This window comes from Sphaerodactylus townsendi, linkage group LG03 (genome assembly GCF_021028975.2).
Source record: "Sphaerodactylus townsendi isolate TG3544 linkage group LG03, MPM_Stown_v2.3, whole genome shotgun sequence".
Classification (NCBI taxonomy): Eukaryota; Metazoa; Chordata; class Lepidosauria; order Squamata; family Sphaerodactylidae; genus Sphaerodactylus; species Sphaerodactylus townsendi.
This window is the reverse complement of record NC_059427.1, coordinates 125,903,644-125,920,884: the sequence shown is the minus strand read 5'-3', so window position 1 is coordinate 125,920,884 and position 17,241 is coordinate 125,903,644. Positions and strand designations below refer to the sequence as shown.

Genomic DNA, 17,241 nt, shown 5'->3' with positions numbered 1-17,241 from the left:
TACTTCAGCTATAGATGCAGCCTTTCTTTTTTTAACCAAGCCTGCTATCGTAAGATGAACTTACATGGATGAGTTGAACTTACACCCACTGAAAGTTTTTTAGAGCAGCTAGCAACTCTCCAAATCATTCTTGGCACCCAGCTCTTCACATTTTTTTTAAAAAAAGCAAGTCCCCAAACCCTATATAGACCAAATGAGAAAGGATGATTTCTGTACCTAGCTTTAGGTACTGGGAATGGTCTGGCCAGCCATGAGGTGATAAGGCATCCTTCCTGGCCTCTCTTGTCATCTTAACTCCACTTTGCCTTCACAACTTCCCTGTCCACACAGGTTTTGAACCAACTTTTCTTTCTTCAACAGATGTAACATCTGGACCTCCCAGGTATTTTCTTTTAACAGCAAGTGTGCAGGACCCTGATTTGGAACGGACCCGTTATAGTGTGTGTGTATAAAAACTTTCTTCCTATACTATTTTCTCAACCTGCAGTGACACTGCAGAACTGCACAAGCAGTGTTTGCTTTCTTAGGATAAGCATGTGGGTTCTGTTGCTTGTCTGGCCCACACAAAACCAGCAGCACTGGTGCAAGGCTAGTTCAGGCTCAGGAAGTGGGTTAACCCCTCCCCGCCGTGGTCTGAATGAGGTTCATATGGCTTGCTGTTTTGGGACAAAAACTAGGGAACTCTCAGCATTAAGCTGACTGGGGTCTAACATTCAGACACATCGAAAGAACTTCCACTTTTATCAGGAAGTGAAATCAGAATGTTGCAGCACAAATGAAGCATGCCAGTATGCTACATGCCTGTTGGGAGCCCATGTGGCAGCTTCACTCAGCACAGTTGATCTTGTGAGATGTCCTGACCCCTGCAAGGGTATGTCCTGCTAATGGCCACTCGGGCCACTCGGGCTTTTCAGTAGCTGCTCTGCTGTTGCAGAACCACCTTCCAGAGACAATTTGAATGCCCGTGCCTTCCTGGGAATGTAAGGCCTGTAAGATAGAACTCTTTACATGGTTCTTCCAGGTAAATTACCCTGTGGGTAGTTTCACAGTTTCCCTTAATATCATTTTAATCTAATCTAATTTTAATCTAATCTTATTTTTGTTATTATTAAGTATGCATTGTATTGTTTTTATTAGGGAGCAACAGTGGCGTAGTGGTTAAGAGCAGGTGTACTTTTATTTGGAGGAACTCGTTTTGATTCCCCGCTCTGCTGCCTGAGCTGTGGAGGCTTATCTGGGGAATTCAGATTAGCCTGTACACTCCAACACACGCCAGCTGGGTGACCTTGGGCTAGTCACAGTACTTCTGAGCTCTCTCAGCCCCACCTACCTCACAGGGTGTTTGTTGTGAGGGGGGGAGGGAAAGGAGTTTGTAAGCCCCTTTGAGTCTTTCAGGCAAGAAAGGGGGGATATAAATCCACCTCTTCCTCCTCCTCCTCCTCCTCCTCCTCCTCCTCCTCCTCCTCCTCCTCCTCCTCCTTCTTCTTCTTCTTCTTCTTCTTCTTCTTCTTCTTCTTCTTCTTCTTCTTCGATACCCACCTTGAGTCCCAGTTTTTTGGGAGGAGTTTGTATTTAAAATAAATATTAATTCTATTAAAATAATTTTCTGGTCAGAAACTTTGCAATTTAATTAAGAACAGTATCAGACTTTTTAAGGCACCTTGTATGGGTGTGCAGTACTGAAGGAATATTAATTCATGATTTACAGGTTGTAGCCTGAAATACAGCATGGAGGAAGTAAAATCTTGTACTAGATGCATAATGCAAAGAAAGGGGGAGAATTGAAGTGACACACCACTCTACAGCATGGAGACAGCTAAATCATAGGTGTGTACATTGCAAAGTCAAGCTATCTTTTCATTAAGTCTGATAAAACATTTTGTGCAACTCAAGCTCACAGACACCTAACTCTTACAGATAACGATCTACTACAATATTGTCTAAATGTTTAATTATTAATTCTGTGACACCAACTTTGCAACCGTTGGCTGAACTGCAATGTGCTGTCCGGCACCACTGCGGAACTGGGCCATGGCTGGCATGCTGGACTAGGAGAAGGCTCTCTGTCATCATCCAGTGACTTGGAAAGTGGGCACAGCTGGCATTTCTCATGAGGGAAAAGGGAGCTCCGAGCTACTGATTGCTATGTTCCCTCTACCTCCACAGATGTTAGGGAGAGCCATTTCCCAGACCGTAGCTATCTGCATCCCCAACAGTGAAACAGAAGGGGATTCTGACTTGGCAAGAGCTGGGGAAAGCTGAAGGCAGATGGTGTCCATGGAAACTCGGCCTCTACTTTGTGCAATCAAGAGGCTCCAGGCAAAGCATGACTGTGAGGGCTGACATGCTTCAGCTGTGCTTGAAAGGGAGGAAGACAGTGGGTAATTCTTTGTGTACCCTCCACCTTAGAAGCTGGGGTTTGGGAGCAGAAGGTGCTTTTGCTAAATAGTTGGCCTAACTAGGGACCTTCTGAGCGCATGAAAGTTCCCTGACTGTGAGGCAGTAACAACAGGTGGCTGTCATCTGGAAAACAGGATGTGGTATCAGTAGCAGCCCGAAGCAGGAAGTTCTTGTAGGGCACTTAAAATCTTGTACTGCCGGGCAAAAATTCATTAACAGGAAGCTCTGCATGTGTGTCTGACCCTATTTTAAATCAAGGAGAAATGCCAAGGCCCTTTCCAAAATAAGTCTTGCCTAACAGTCCCTCCTTTTTAAAAAAATAAAGGCTCTTGTAGCTCTCCACTTTTATTCCAATGTGATGTAGTGGTTAAGAGCGACAAACTCCAATCTGGAGAACTGGATTTGTTTCTCCATTCCTTCACATGAAGCCTGCTGGGTGACCTTGGGCTAGTTACAGTTCTCTTAGAACTTTCTCAGCCCCAACCACCTCACATGGTGTTGGATTTTTTAAAAATTCCATTTATAGGATGTCCTTTCCCTTGGGGGTTCAGGGCAGCTTCCGACATGTAGTAAATACAATAAATTTAGACACAGCATATCCAGCAACATATCTTATCTATAAAACACATCCAGATGGTGGTTAAAAAGTCTCATAAGTTAAAACAACAATAAATTTCCAATCATCATAAACAGGAAAATAGAGGAGGGGTAGGAGGGTGGGAAGCCATAGGATGATAAACTGTTGTGGGGAGAGGAAGAGAAGGGGGATGTAAGTTGCTTTGAGACTCCTTAACAAGGCAAGCTCAGAGAGGTTTATCAGGTCCATTCTAGGGGTTAGGGAACCCCAGCTCTCAGATAAACAGGGAACTAGCATCTCCTATCAGTTTCTACCAGCATGGGCCAATTGGCCATGCTGACAGAGGGCTGATGGGACCAGGTTGTACTCCTGAACCTGGAACATCTGAGAGTCAGCAGGTTCCCTACCCCTGTTCTAGGCTGCATCCACATAGATGAGTAGTTCCCAACTTGAGGTACGCGTACCCCTGGGGTGTATGCCAAAACGTTTGTGGGTATGCAGAAATATATATATAATGGAGGGAAAAGGTACATTATGACATAAGACAAAATACAAGTCTAAAGTTTGAAATTAACCCACGGAGTTTCATTCATTATTTAATTTTGAGAAAATCCTGTGTTCCCTAGTTTTGTTTCTTTGGTAAACATTCCTCTGCAGTGCATATGTGCCTCTTTGCAGATTCTTACTCTCCTCCGTGTGGATATTTCAGTACAGGCTGCTTTTGTGCAGCGTTGAGGTGGTTGTTCTGCGTTTTCCCTGCAAACTGCAGTTTTTGTCATCATTTTAAAGTTAAGTTTTTTTTAAAAAAAATTCAATTCTAATCCTAATATGAGGATACAGTTCAGGGAGGTGGGGTGCTAATACCCAAGTGAAAAAAGTTTGGGGACCACTGACAGACATTTTTTTCCCTGATGTGACTTACATACTGTGAAAAAGTTACCTGGTCTTGTGACACATACTGCAGCTGGGGGTTTTTGCGGGGCAGGGAGCATCCACACAACGTTATCCACTCTCCCCATCACCAGTTGTTCTTTCTCAAGCCTAATTTGGTACTATCTTTCTGGAAATAATGCAGCCTAAGTCTGTTACCAAACTGTCTGGATGATAAAGTGTGTATTCTAGAAGGTATGGCCCACATCAGCACTATTTTCCTTGTCTTGTTTCCTGGAGAATTCAGAGGATCATGACAATAGGTTGTTGTAACAAGAAGGCCAATTAAAATCCTCTGAAGGCCTTCAATAGTAGAAGAAAATGACCACCGGTGAAAGAAAGTGCACACTGCACCCATTTGGATTATGTGAATGTGTCTGCATGGAAATGGAGAATTCTTGCTATGTGGGTTCAGCCCTAGATCACACTGCCACTGCCCCTCTTTTTTTTTTTCTCCCTTTCTTTCAGTTCTAGATTAGAACTCATGTTTCTTCCAGACAGCCTGAAGAGCTCCCTATCAAGTCGCTGGCTCAGCATGGCCAATTGGCCATGCTGGTAGAGGCTGATGGGAATTGTAGTTCCTGAACATCTGGAGAGCCGCAGGTTCCCTACCCCTGCCCTAGGAAATGGTGGGGACAAAGGCAGTACTTTGTTATGCCCTTACCAAATAGGTACCCAGGAAGAGTTGTTCATTAACTTCTGCTTCTTTCCTTGGTCTGCCTGGGAGCAGTTTTTGAATGGTTCAGTGACTGCGTATGATTTCCACAAGTGCATTTTGATTTCTGTACTGGGGCTTATTTCCTATATAGCTGCTCTCTAGCTGCCTATACAGAAGGTGTTGGGTATAGTGGTGGGCAGAGAAGAAAAAATGTTGTTCTAATGGAATCAGCCATTGAATGCCTGATAATGGAAAAAGAGCAGAATCTCTTCTTTTAAGGCTCACAGGAATGTGGTTCATACTTATGGGCAGGGATGATACACATCTTTCCTTGATTTTTTATTGGCCACATTTAAAGTCATTGCTTTTCAAAAAGCTTTTTGCTCTGTGTGCCATCTTGGCTTGCTTGGAGTAGCTGTCAGGGTAAGATCTGGCACTAGATCAGCCAAATTCGCAGGGTGAGTCTAGACCAGGGGTAGGGAACCTTTAGCACTCAAAGAGCCATTTGGACCCGTTTTCCACGGGAAAAGAAAACACTTGGAGCTGCAAGTAATTTTTGACATTTAAAATAAAGATAACACTATATATATTGGGGGTTTTTACCTTTTACCTCGGCCATTCTGAGAAGCCATAGATGGATGCGTCCGGCACTGTCTTTTGCCAGTGGCTGCGGGCAAGGATGAGGCCAGTGGCTCGGCCTCGCAGCCGCCGGAAAGCTCGCCTCGCTTCTACCGGAACGGGCGTGGGGCGAGTGGGGAAGCTCCGCAGCGGCTCCAGCCAGCCGCTGGTAGTTGGTGCGTCACTCTAGCTCCCAGTTGGCGCACCAACTGCCCGCGGCTGGCTGGCTGGACAAGGGTGGACAAGGATGAAGCCAATGGCTCGGCTCATGGAGCCACAGTGCAAGGGCAGAAGAGGCCGCGATGCCTCCCTCGAGTCAGCAGGTGGTTCCCGCACCCCTGGTCTAGACTGATTCAGTGCATGTCCTTCCATTACTTCCAGAAGCCCTAGAGGAGGAGGAATACCCTGAAGTTAAGGTCACCATTTCCCATAAAAATGAATGTGTAATGCATTTTGCAAAAACAGTGCATTGTCGGAGTTATGCTAGCAGGGAATTATTTCTGCAGAGTGGCTCTTGCACATGCCTTTGTTCTAAGGAGTTTCTTCTGTATGCTGTCCTCTCATAGTTTTATGGGTCAAAGATAAAGTACAATTGTCTTTTCCACAAAGTAGAAATATAATATCTTGAGGACATTATTAAAAGTCTTTGAGGGAAGAAGTTCGCACAGCTCTCTCCCCCAAAACATAAGACATTATACACACACAAAAAAAAATTGCGCAAAACTGTAACTTATATGCAAATGTAAGATAACTTCCTTTTTTGATGGCATTCTGGGGAGAAAATCTAGTCTTGAAATTGAGTACATACTGTATGATAGCTGTTTTGACACATTCTTCATAATTGTTTTATTCTGTGTATTAATGACAAACATTTGCTGCAATGGTTGCCAGCCGCAGGCATTTGTTAGGTTTGGAAAATTACTACTGAAAGCAGTAGCTGTAAATAACATAAGTGTTGTTCTGCTGAGTATAGGGCATATTCAGATACATTTCCCTGATTGCAATTCTGCTGTTCAAGTTTGTGCAGTTTACAAGAACTCCTACAATAGTAGTACATTTGTAATTGAGTGTCTGTGCAACAATAAATACAGGAGTAGGACTTACTCCCTGCATACTTTGTTGGATATACTTATCAGTTTGTTTGTATTGTGTAAAATACACAACATCATGCATTCGGTGTAGATGAGAATTTTTTTGGAAAAAATATTTAATGTGTGGTTGATGACTGACTGTGCAGAACTAAAAGGCTCCAGTGTGGAAATAGCTGTAACCTGGCTGATCCTGTAGGCATTTTGGAATGTTTAGAACTGCTAGTGATTTCTACCACAAAATGTCTGTCACGGGGAATGGGCCAATCACAAAATGGCAGCCATGCATATTGAATCTCTGCACCTTGCCACAACAAAAGGACAAATCAGAGGGGCCCCATTTAGTACCTGTGAGTATCAGGTACCAATCTAAGTTATAAGAAATCCCACAAAATGTTGGAAGGTTCCAAGGCACCATCCTCTTTGGATGGAGGCCTCTGCTTCAGATTGGGTAACCCTTACAGGCTGAAATGTGATGTCTCCTGGGCAGTTCTGGGTGACTTGCTTCAAAGATTTGGAAGAAACCCTGGATTCGCTGGTTGCTTTTGGGGAAGAAGCAAACAGAAAGTGTATCTCTGAGCCCCACGATGCCCACAGGTACCACATGGGGCCCCTCTGATTTGTCCTTTTGTTGTGGCAAGGTGCAGAGATACCCCTAACTCCCCTTTTTGAAGAAGGCATGGTATTTTGTATTTTTTTTTTTTGTGGAAAGGTATTGGTGCTGTTGTTTAGGGTGACCAGATGCAGAGGAAGGCAGGTCTCCTATACATTTAATTTGTAGTCATATGCTGGCATGGGAGATACTACATTTGGTGACAAATCCCTTTTTAGGACTTTTAGAAGTAAAGGAACCTTCTTTATAATACCTTTGCCATATAGCCGTCCCAGCAGGTCTGGAACCAGAACACAGGACCCAGAGCACTGGAATCATGTTAAGGAACATATGACTGAAGCCGGGAATAGGAACAAGGAACAGTTATGGACAGCATTCACTTTGCTGGAATAGAAACAGCAGCATATGAATGACAGTGTCCTAAAAAGCCTAAGGCATCCTGTTTCTTGGGATGGGAGTGCAGTTAGGCTTCCTTCCCCACGTGGTCCACTGCTTGGGAGTCTCCTCATGATGAAGGATAATCTGCGTCAGCCTTCTATTGTTTCTCCAGGGTGTTCTCCTAAGAGATCTCAGTGGGGTCCAAGGATCAGAACGGGTTCCTGGAAATGGTCTGGAGGACGTCATGGCTAGTACACAGAAAGGGAAATGAGTGCGGTGAAATGTATTTCCAGTTGCCAGAGCCCGAGGGGAAGGAGCATGGAAGCAAGGGGCCTCTACAGATACAAAAAGCGGCACCCTGGTTGGCTATTCTTATTTATTTATGGAAGAATGGGCAAGGTCTGGCTTCTTCTGTCAGCCCCCTCCCCTGAGCCTTCAGAGACATCTGCACAAAGAAGATATTCTCCAAACATGATGGTTCAGTGCCTATTCAGATACAGACCTACCTTCATTCCCAAGCTTTTTAAAAGCTTGGTTATTTTCCTGTCCTGTTTGTTGTCCAGACAAAAGCTGGACATTTTAGGGCTAGTAATTCTTAGCTGGTGGGTTAGAGTATTTATCAGTGTCCAGGTGTGTTGCAAGGGGCAGTATTTGACCGGCATCCTTATTCTTTTGCTCCCAGGTTTTTGAGAAGTGGTGCTTTCTGCTACTGTGGAGCGCAGCCCTTGGCAGCTTGCTTGTTCTTTGTTCACACTGAAGTTTTTTCTCTCTGCCCTTGAGCATGAGGGGTTAACGGCTGTCTAAAGCTGTATGGGGATCAGCACAGGAACAGGGCGTTGCTGGTTATCTCAGTTGCCGTTTTGGTTGTAATGACGCCTATCCCTATCCGGCCTAAACAAGGGCTACCCATTGGCTGGGACGAGACCTGACTCATTCCAGGAAGCAGCAGCAGACGGTACAGAAGACTCAGGTGTCTACTGAGCTAAACCGCCCTACCTCTGAACTGACAGCCAGCAGTGGTCCGCAGTCTCTTGGTGTTGCTGGCATGGGACTTAGAATGGAGAACGGTGAGCTTGTATGGAGGGGAACCTCTGTTCTTCCTCACTGGGCAGAAGGGTCCCTTGAAGTCTCAGTTTGTCTAGGGTGGTGGGGAAGCCTGGGTCTTTCCTGGTGCCTTACAGAGGATCACTTTTTTGAAGAGCTGAGCTCATGTTCCCTGTATGTATTTGTACTGTAATTATGCCACTAACAGTACCCTAATATACTGTTGTTAGAGAAGTGCTTTGAGACGCTGACTATTGACCAACAGTGAGTTCAATTTTCCCATTGTGCTTTCATATGGGGGGGGGGTGTGTGCTCTTTAAAGCTGCTGCACAGAAATGGAATGAGGGGTCTTACAACTTAAGTGTGTCGTACAGAGCTTGGAACTGATTCCACAGATGTAGCTGTGGCTTAGATTATGAGGGATAAGTGAATGGATACACCCTGCTCTTGCTGTGGGTGGGATGAATCAAGACTTTCACTGTACTCGAAGGGTGAGAGTTTCTGTTGGCAGCTCTTGAGCTGCCTGCTGTAGCGTGTCTCTGGTACAAGACTCTGCCTGCCATTCTGGTTCCACCTCATCCCTCAGGCACCAAGAGGCTGCTGGGAGTTGAGTGTGCGGGCAAATGAAGCAACATGTTTCTCCTCATATGTCTGGGGTCTGATCTGCTGCTTTCCCCACCCACAGTTTGTGCTCACAGGGTGGTGACACTCTGTACACGCATATCAAGGAATCTTGCAAGTAACATTGCCGGAAACTAGTGCAGACCACAGGGTGGTGGGGAAACCTGTGAGATGAGCCTTGACATAGAGATTCCTTAAGTCTGGAGCCCCACAAAATTCTGACCTGCAGATCAGAGCAAGCTTGAAAGTTTCTTGCTAGTCTGCTCCTAGGATTGACCTGTTGCAACACTGTTGGCATTCCACAATCTTGGTCTCGAGGCTCCCAGATTTTTCCCCCCTCCCTTGTGCATTTCATTCTGGGATTTTTGAGGGCATCGGGTGTAAACTTCTCTAACAGATTTCTTCATGAAGCTGTTGCACACTGGTTCTTCAAAAGTGAGACATTTACTTGGCATTGTCTGTGATCTAGAGTGCAGTTTAGTGAGGTGTGCCTCTGTTTGTCTGCCCAGTGTGTTGTAAATTTCACAGGGCTATTTCTCAATGCTGCTCTTTCTGCTTCAGCCTCAACAGTTCACAGCCTGTGTTAGAGACAAGTTGGATCGGCTTGATGGGCAGAACCAATTTGCCCTTCATGTTTAGATATATTTTGCTTCTTCCATATAGTAATGTGGGGCAGAAAAGTTTTCAGACGCTGTGTTTTTCCATGGAAAAAATGTCCACCCCCACATATGTTGATGTAGTCTGTTTATCTGTGGTTGTTGAGGCTGTTGTGCTGCAAAACAATCATGTTACATGGACTAAATGTGCAATATGAATGAAGCATAGACAAACCCCTGTGCTTTTACATGGTCTAGGCTTGTGTATGTGTATATTTGTTGTCATGTGCTAACAATATGTAAATATTTACATTTTCTGAACAATTTTTCAGCTCAGATTTTTTTTTGAAAAATGCACATCACAACTTCCATATGTCCCTGTTGCTGTGCAACGAGTTTTTGCTTGCTTGCATTTGGAGCCTATCTTGTTTTCTGGCTTACCATCTCTGTCCTGACCCCGGTTCCGTGCAGATGGTACCATCAAGGCCCATCTGAAAAGGATAAACAAAACCAGCAGTCCTGGGCTCAGCAGGAAGCACCTCTTGGATTAGCCAACAGCACTGCGTTTGTATTCCTCTGTAGTGATCCCTGGGTGCTTGAGAACTTGGTTTCATATAGAGTCAAGGCAGTTGAGAAGAAGTTTGCTTATTTCAATTGGTCCACCCTTGAAATGACAAATATAATACAAATTACAGCAAGCAGAGACTTTTGGTAGAATGGGCATGCTTTTGGTAAGAAGGCAGTGTCGAGGAGTCTGCAGCGCAGATCTGGCATTCTCTGAGCTTCAGTTCTCACCAAATACGTTTCCTGGTGCTTATTTGCTTGTTGAGTTTTTGGGTCAAAGTCAAAATGTCTTGAAAAGGAAATAAAATTACAACACATAACGTTCGGTCTTCTTCTAACCTTTGGTCCATTCTGCGATGCCACGGTGGTGATGCTAAGAGTTTAATCCCTTCTCCGACACTGATGTTGTGCAATGCTAGGTCCGTTAACAGCAATAGACTTTCTCTTTCAGGGCCCTCCCTTTCCCAAAAGCCCCAAGGGTTGTTTGTGTTGGCCTGGTGTAGGATGCTGAAGAGGCTTTGGCTATCTGACTGGTGCACCAACCACCTAGTGCAGACCGTAAGTTTTCCAGATGCCTGAATTAGGTCCAGCATATCAGCTCCTTGCCAAGCATGGCCAATTGACCATGCTGACAGAGGCTGATGGGAATTGTAGTTCCTGAACATCTGGAGAGCCGCAGGTTCCCTACCCCTGACCTAGTGCATCAGTCAATATCCTGTCAAACTTGTTGGAAGTGGGGTTAGGCCTTGGAGTTCCCTGTTTTGGAGAATTTCAGTGTCCACTCTGATATAGTCACCTGTGCTTGGGGCTATGGACCTCATGCCTTCCATGGAGGTAGTAGGACTCTCAAGTCCCATATAACAAACAGGGCACACAGAAAGTCACACAAAATAGATTTGATATTTGGCAAGGGACTGAATATTGGTTCAATCTCTATGGATAGTGTGCCATGGTTGGACCATTTTGCCATGAAAGAGTTTTTGAGTATCTTACCCCCTCCCAGTATAGATGATGAGCTGGTTTATGCTTGCCTGCAGAGATTGATGGATCTGATTGGTTTTCAGGATGCTCTGTGGGATCTGATTCTTATTAGTGACTTGTTGGATGAGCTGGTAGAGGCCTGGCATAGCTGTCTGTTTGAAGCCATACAAGGTCTTTCCCTGACGTCCTCTTTGCTCCTGTTCCAAACTGGCCAAGAACAAACTGGCCAAGAACAAAAACCAGGGGGCATACATTGAAAATGCTGGGGGGAAGAATTAGGACTAATAAAAGGAAACATTTCTTCACGCAATGCGTGATTGGTGTTTGGAATATGCTGCCACAGGAGGTGGTGATGGCCACTAACCTAGATAGCTTTGAAAGGGGCATGGATAGATTTATGGAGGAGAAGTCACTCTATGGCTACCAATCTTGATCCTCCTTGATCTGAGATTGCAAATGCCTTAGCAGACCAGGTGCTCGGGAGCAGCAGCAGCAGCAGAAGGCCATTGCTTTCACATCCTGCATGTTAGCTCCCAAAGGCATCCGGTGGGCCACTGCGAGTAGCAGAGTGCTGGACTAGATGGACTCTGGTCTGATGTGGTGGTGAAGACTGCTGGAAAAGATTATTTTGCAACCTCCATTGCATTCTCTACCACTCACCCAGCATGATTGTTAATGGTGATTAGATCTTTGACTACCCCCATTGATGGTTCAAGTATTGAGAATTCGTAATTAGCTGTGAGGCATTAATGAGCTTTTTTGTAGATAAAAGCTTGTCACTCTGTCAGTTAGTGAACTGGAGGCCCCTTGTCCATCTTCAGGTCCAATATTGGACCAATTCAACCACCTTTCCCACTGTCCGCAGAACTCTGGCAACTGTGAAGCCTACCATTTGCCCCTTAGATCCATGCCCATCATGGCTGGTGAAAGCCGGTGGTGACAGTGTATGAGCTCCTTGATAGTCATCTGTCCCTGAGTTACGGGGGCTTTTCCAGCGGGAATGAAAGAGATGCTGATAAGGCTGCTCTTGAAAAAGTCATCATTGGATCCATCCAATCCATCCACCTACTACTTGGTGCCACATCTTCCTTTCCTGAGTAAATTAGTTGAAAGAGTGACTGCATAACAGATCCAGTCATTCTGGAGGACACATCGGTACTGGGCCCATTTCGGTCATGGGATGGAAATGTCTTTGGTTGCTCTGATAGACGATCTCCAGAGGCAGTTGGACCAGGGCGTGTCAGTGCTGCTGTTTCTACTCACTCTGACTGCAGCTTTTGACACAGTCTGCTGTGGTCTTTTGACTCACAGCCTAGCCAACACTGGTATAAGTGGGACAGCCTTACAATGGCTGATCTCATTTCTCTAAGGTTGGGGTTGAGGGTAGTTCAATGGGAAAGGACATCACCACATCACTCATTTGTGTGTGAGGTCCCACAACAGACGATCCTCTCCACTCTAGAATAGCTGGCTTGGAACATTCCAACATTATATGATTAGCTGTACTCCTGTGGCAGTCATTTTGCCTTAGCTCTTTTCAAATTCTGTAAGTTCTTATGGGCTGGACAGGGAAAGGGATCCTTAGGAATTCTAATTTTTCACACTCCAGACCATATCAGTTTGTCTTAAGAGTGCCTGGTAGAACCAGTTGCATCGGATGTCTTCTACAAATAACTATCTGTTGTGGCTTATGCCTCGGAAAATGCCATGTGTTCCCTGTAGCCTTTGTCTGGTATTTACAGTGGCAGATCTTGACCTGGGGACTAGCATCCTTTCAGCTACCGGGGTTGCATATTTTGATGTGGAGGGCAGGGAGCTGAGTGCTACTTAAACCGGATGAAGGCAAACCAACCCCATATCTGCACTGCTGGATTATCTTTCTGTGTAACTAGAACTGTGAGCAGCTTTCTGACTGGCATGTAATACTGCATGTCTCTTGGAAAAGGTTGTCTGCCTGATTGGACTCTGCTTTGGCTCAGTGATATCCCCACCCCCAAACTGTCTATTAGAGCCATGGATAGTACTTACTAATGCCATGTGTCGGGGAATAAATGTGGTGACTCTGCTCTTTACCAAAACTGCATGGCATCACCCACATTGGATGTGGCAGTATTGTTCTTACTTGACATTGTGGTTTTGGCTGCCAAGCAGCTGAAACATCTCTTTTTTGGGCATTCTGGCAGTTTGCAAAATTTGCTTTTCACCAAATGTTTCTCATGAGGATGGTTTGTCAAGAAGAGCCAGATTTTAAGCTTGCTTGTTTGCTTGTTTGCTTTCTTGCTTTCTTTCTTTTTAGGATGCCCTTCCCCAGGCCAGGCTCAGACTGGCTTACAGCTCATACATTAAAACACATCAGTGCTTGGCATGCCACCCCAATGGCACTACAACCAAACTAATTGAGGGGAATGGGAATGATGGAGGGAAGGAAAAGAAAGGGATGGGGGGAAAATAGTACTCTGAAGTATGGGCCTTGGAACTGAATGTCAGCTGGGAAAAAAATCTCCTCCAGTAGAATTTCTGTGGGTAGGATTGTTTAACTGCTTAACCCAAGTTGCAGAGATGCAGTATTTTAAAATGGGAAGTAAATAAAGTTCATGGTTTTCTTGTGGTGTCCTGGTATGTTTTGTGTAGGTAATGGTTATATGTATTCTACCAAGTATCCTTTTGATACATTCTCTTCTATTGCACTGTTCACTATGACTGTGCAGTTGTCAAGAATCACTGTAAAGGGTATTGAGTGAGCACCCTGGCTTGCTGTGTGAAGTGGTAAGCTGGGATGGTTGCTTGTGAGCCAAGAGAGCATTTTGGCCTGCTGCTTAAAATGATGGATGTCTAGCCTAGTAGATCCTGCTCTTTAGAAAGTAGACCATTATCCTCATAGACCATGATCCTCAGACACTGCAAAGACATTAAGCCCTTTTTTAACACTGGATTTGCTTTGCTGTAGACTTGTTGAAGAGTCTTGCTGGACCTATACAGTGTTGTTAGTGGTCTGCTCCTAAGGGATAGGCTTGTTTGAGAGGAAGTTTGAGTGGATGCCTGACCATATTTTCTGTGGTGAAGGCCAGAAAGACGTTGGCCTGTTGCCTGGAACATCCAGGAAACTCTCTTATCCTGGCTTCCAGCTCCAGTCTGTGGCTGTAATGGTGACATAAGTGTAATTGACGTGGCTCCTTGGAATCTTATCTTGTCAAGGCACTGTGGTCAAGGAGGAAGAAGGAGCACCTGAACAGGGAAGAGTGTCCATTGTGTTCGATAGTGGAATTCACTACCTCAGTGTGTGGTGCAGTCTCCTTCTTTGGAGGTTTTTAAACAGGCTGGATGGCCATCTGTCAGGAGTGCTTTGACTGTGTGTTCCTGCATTGCAGGGGGTTGGATTTGATGGCCCTTGGGGTCTCTTCCAACTCTATGATTCTATGAGTTTGTCCCTTAGTTACTGTTAACTGCTTAGTTATCTGCTGTGTCCAGTATTTGCTTCAACACTTAGTATTCTCCTGTAATTGTCCTTTCCCTTACGGTACCAGAGACCCCACTGACCCCATCCCCAGTCTTGCTCGGCCTGACATTGGGTTTTGGTCTGGAGAGGTAATAAAAACACGAACACTCATTTCTTAGGCTTCCTCTTTGTTAGGCATCCACCTTCCAGGCCCTCTTGGCTCTATAGACATTTCTATATCCTTCCCCATCTTTCTTAATGATTTTTCTTACCTACCCAGCAGTTCACAATATAGTAGATAAGTTTGGGCTTCAGAAAATATTTTCAAATGTTGTGGTTGTTCCTCCCTTCATCACTTATTAACAAAAGTAGGTTTTTATGTTTAATCTTTTATTTCCTAAGCTCTCTATGAGGTGACTTATTGACCTTTCTTACTTGATAGATGTTCCTCCTTGATTGTATGGCAAAATCTAAAATTCACTATGTCCTAAAGACCACTCCAAGTCATAATGAATCTTGGATCTTGTCATGTGGTGGCTCCACCATGAAAGAAGAAGAATGTCACATTGTGGTAGGATCAACACATCCAAAACAAACATGAGGATCTGGACTAAATTTTTAAATGTCATGGGAAGCTCTTGCAAGTAGTAAGTGACCATCAAACCATTTTTCCATGCTGCATGTCTGCCACCCAGAGGCCGATTTAAATCCCTCCTCATTGCAGCCAAACAGCAGTTCTCCATCAGGACTGGGTGGCATTTCTCTGTCACAGCCCCAACACTTCATATTTGGCAACGTATTTTGCAATTTATGGCTGCATGATAGAACCCGTCCATTGTGTATTCATGCAGTACCCAAACAGTTTTGCCAAGTGGCAACCGCTGCCATGTTGGATTGTTATCAGAGTGCCCACTTCATGACTGCCTCGGCATGTGTGGTAGCCCCAAGTTCACATCTCATTGGGGTTGTTGTCTTTCTCCCCTTTTTCTCTGTCATCTGCTGCTGTGGTCTGCCTTATAAGTTTCAGCCATGTATCAAGAGAGTAACCAAGTGTCACTGACAAGGGCATTAAGTATTGTCCCGTTGTGTCTAGTTAGTCGAGTTGTGTATACACATTCACAAAATGGGGAATGGAATCCAATTCTTGCTTTCTTCATAGAAAGCAGGAAGGGAATGCTAAAGAATGAAAAAAATGCATTTAAAATATTAAAAAATGCATTTAAACACCCAAGAAAAAGGGTTGGTTAAGTGTAGGGGCAGCACAGGAAAGTGCCAGGTGGTGATGTTTGGATTACAAAGGCCAGGCCAGCTGCCCAAACTTGATTATTTTTGGAAGGTCACAGGTGGTGGTGGTATAATCTGGCCTCTCCTTTATCTTCTGTAAAATGAGCAATCCAAAGTTTAAAAACTTTTATAAAGTTGGAATCTAAATCTCATCTGCAATCAGGACTAAAGATGGTCAAGTCAGCGGGCTGAGACAGGTACCTGAGTATGAACGGTTCTGATGTCACACCAGGGTTGGGTGCCGATCTGAATCCATTGCATCTTGAGTCAGTTTTCTTAGTGCCTGTGGGAGGAGGGTGTGTCAGTCAAGAAGTACCTAATTTGTGTAAGAGTGAGTTCAGAGTAGTTCATCCTTCCCTTGAGAAATTTGTTCAAATGACCTGAAGGAAGCCCAGTAGGCACCAGTCCAAACTGGAAAGAAGATGACAGGTGAGGAGGTGGACCAGAAGGGCTTATCCATAAGGATAAGGGCAGTTACAGTCTTTTGTTGAAGATGTATCTCCAAGCAGTGGAGGGAATATACCCCGAAACAAGGAGGAAATGGAAAAACCAGTGAGCAAAGGTGACTAATTGCTGATGAATTATAAGGTTCTGGATTCTAATCAGGCTCTCTCAGAATGGGAATCCACCTTCATTGCAAATGAGTGGCACAAGCAAAGGGGTCACACTTAGCTTTATAGCTACTTAAAATGCACAAGAATAATCAGCCTGACAAGATGTCTGCAAATGTCAAAATATGAGTCAAGTTTTGGAACCAGAATGTGAGGTTTTAGTGCAGTGTAATTTTATTATTATTATACTGCCTTTTTTCCAAGGAGGGTGGTAGATGTGGTTGTCCCTTATTCTTGTTAAAGGGGGAGTGACTAGCCTGGGGTCATCAGAGCATCATTGCAGAGGTGGGTTTTGAATCAGGATATCTCCAGTGCTAGTGTTATATGATAACCACCGAATCACACAGGCCATTCTAGGTTCTACAGGGAACAAATCTTCTCTCTTGATTCCCCACTCTGCTGCTTGAGCTGTGGAGGCTTATCTGGGGAATTCAAATCAACCTGTGCACTCCCACACATGCCAGCTGGGTGACCTTGGGCTAGTCACAGTTCTTCTGAGCTCTCTCAGCCCCACCTTCTTCACAGGGTGTTTGTTGTGAGGGGGGTGGGGAAGGGAAAGGAGTTTTTAAGCCCCTTTGAGTCTGGACAGAAAGGGTGGGGATATAAATCCAACTGTTCTTCTCTTAAACAAAATGGCTCCAGAGAAAATGTATTGGTCTACTGGGTATGTAGGGCTTCAAGAGGCGTACAGTATTGTCAAGAAACAGAATGACATATCTGACTTTTCCTCTCTATGATGGAAAGGCAGGTCTAGAAAGGGGATAGGGCACTAGAAAAGAAGTGCCATTGGCTATTACAGATCAGATATCTTTGCAAGGGAAATTGACCAATGTAATGGCTAA

At 44.7% G+C, this 17,241-nt stretch overlaps 1 protein-coding gene across 3 annotated transcripts in view; it reads left to right on the top strand.

The window, feature by feature from the left end:
* The window catches only part of CYTH1 (cytohesin 1), a 66,021-nt gene that overhangs the window by 19,132 nt on the left and 29,648 nt on the right, over positions 1–17,241 (top strand). The window contains exon 1 of one of the 3 annotated variants that reach the window (XM_048489642.1): positions 8,216–8,329. The exons of the other annotated variants lie outside the window; for them this stretch is intronic. Within the exon in view, the coding sequence (XP_048345599.1) occupies positions 8,308–8,329 (22 nt within the window). The 5' untranslated portion in view covers positions 8,216–8,307. Of the gene's footprint in view, positions 1–8,215; positions 8,330–17,241 lie in introns of those variants that run through there. 3 annotated transcript variants of the gene reach the window in all.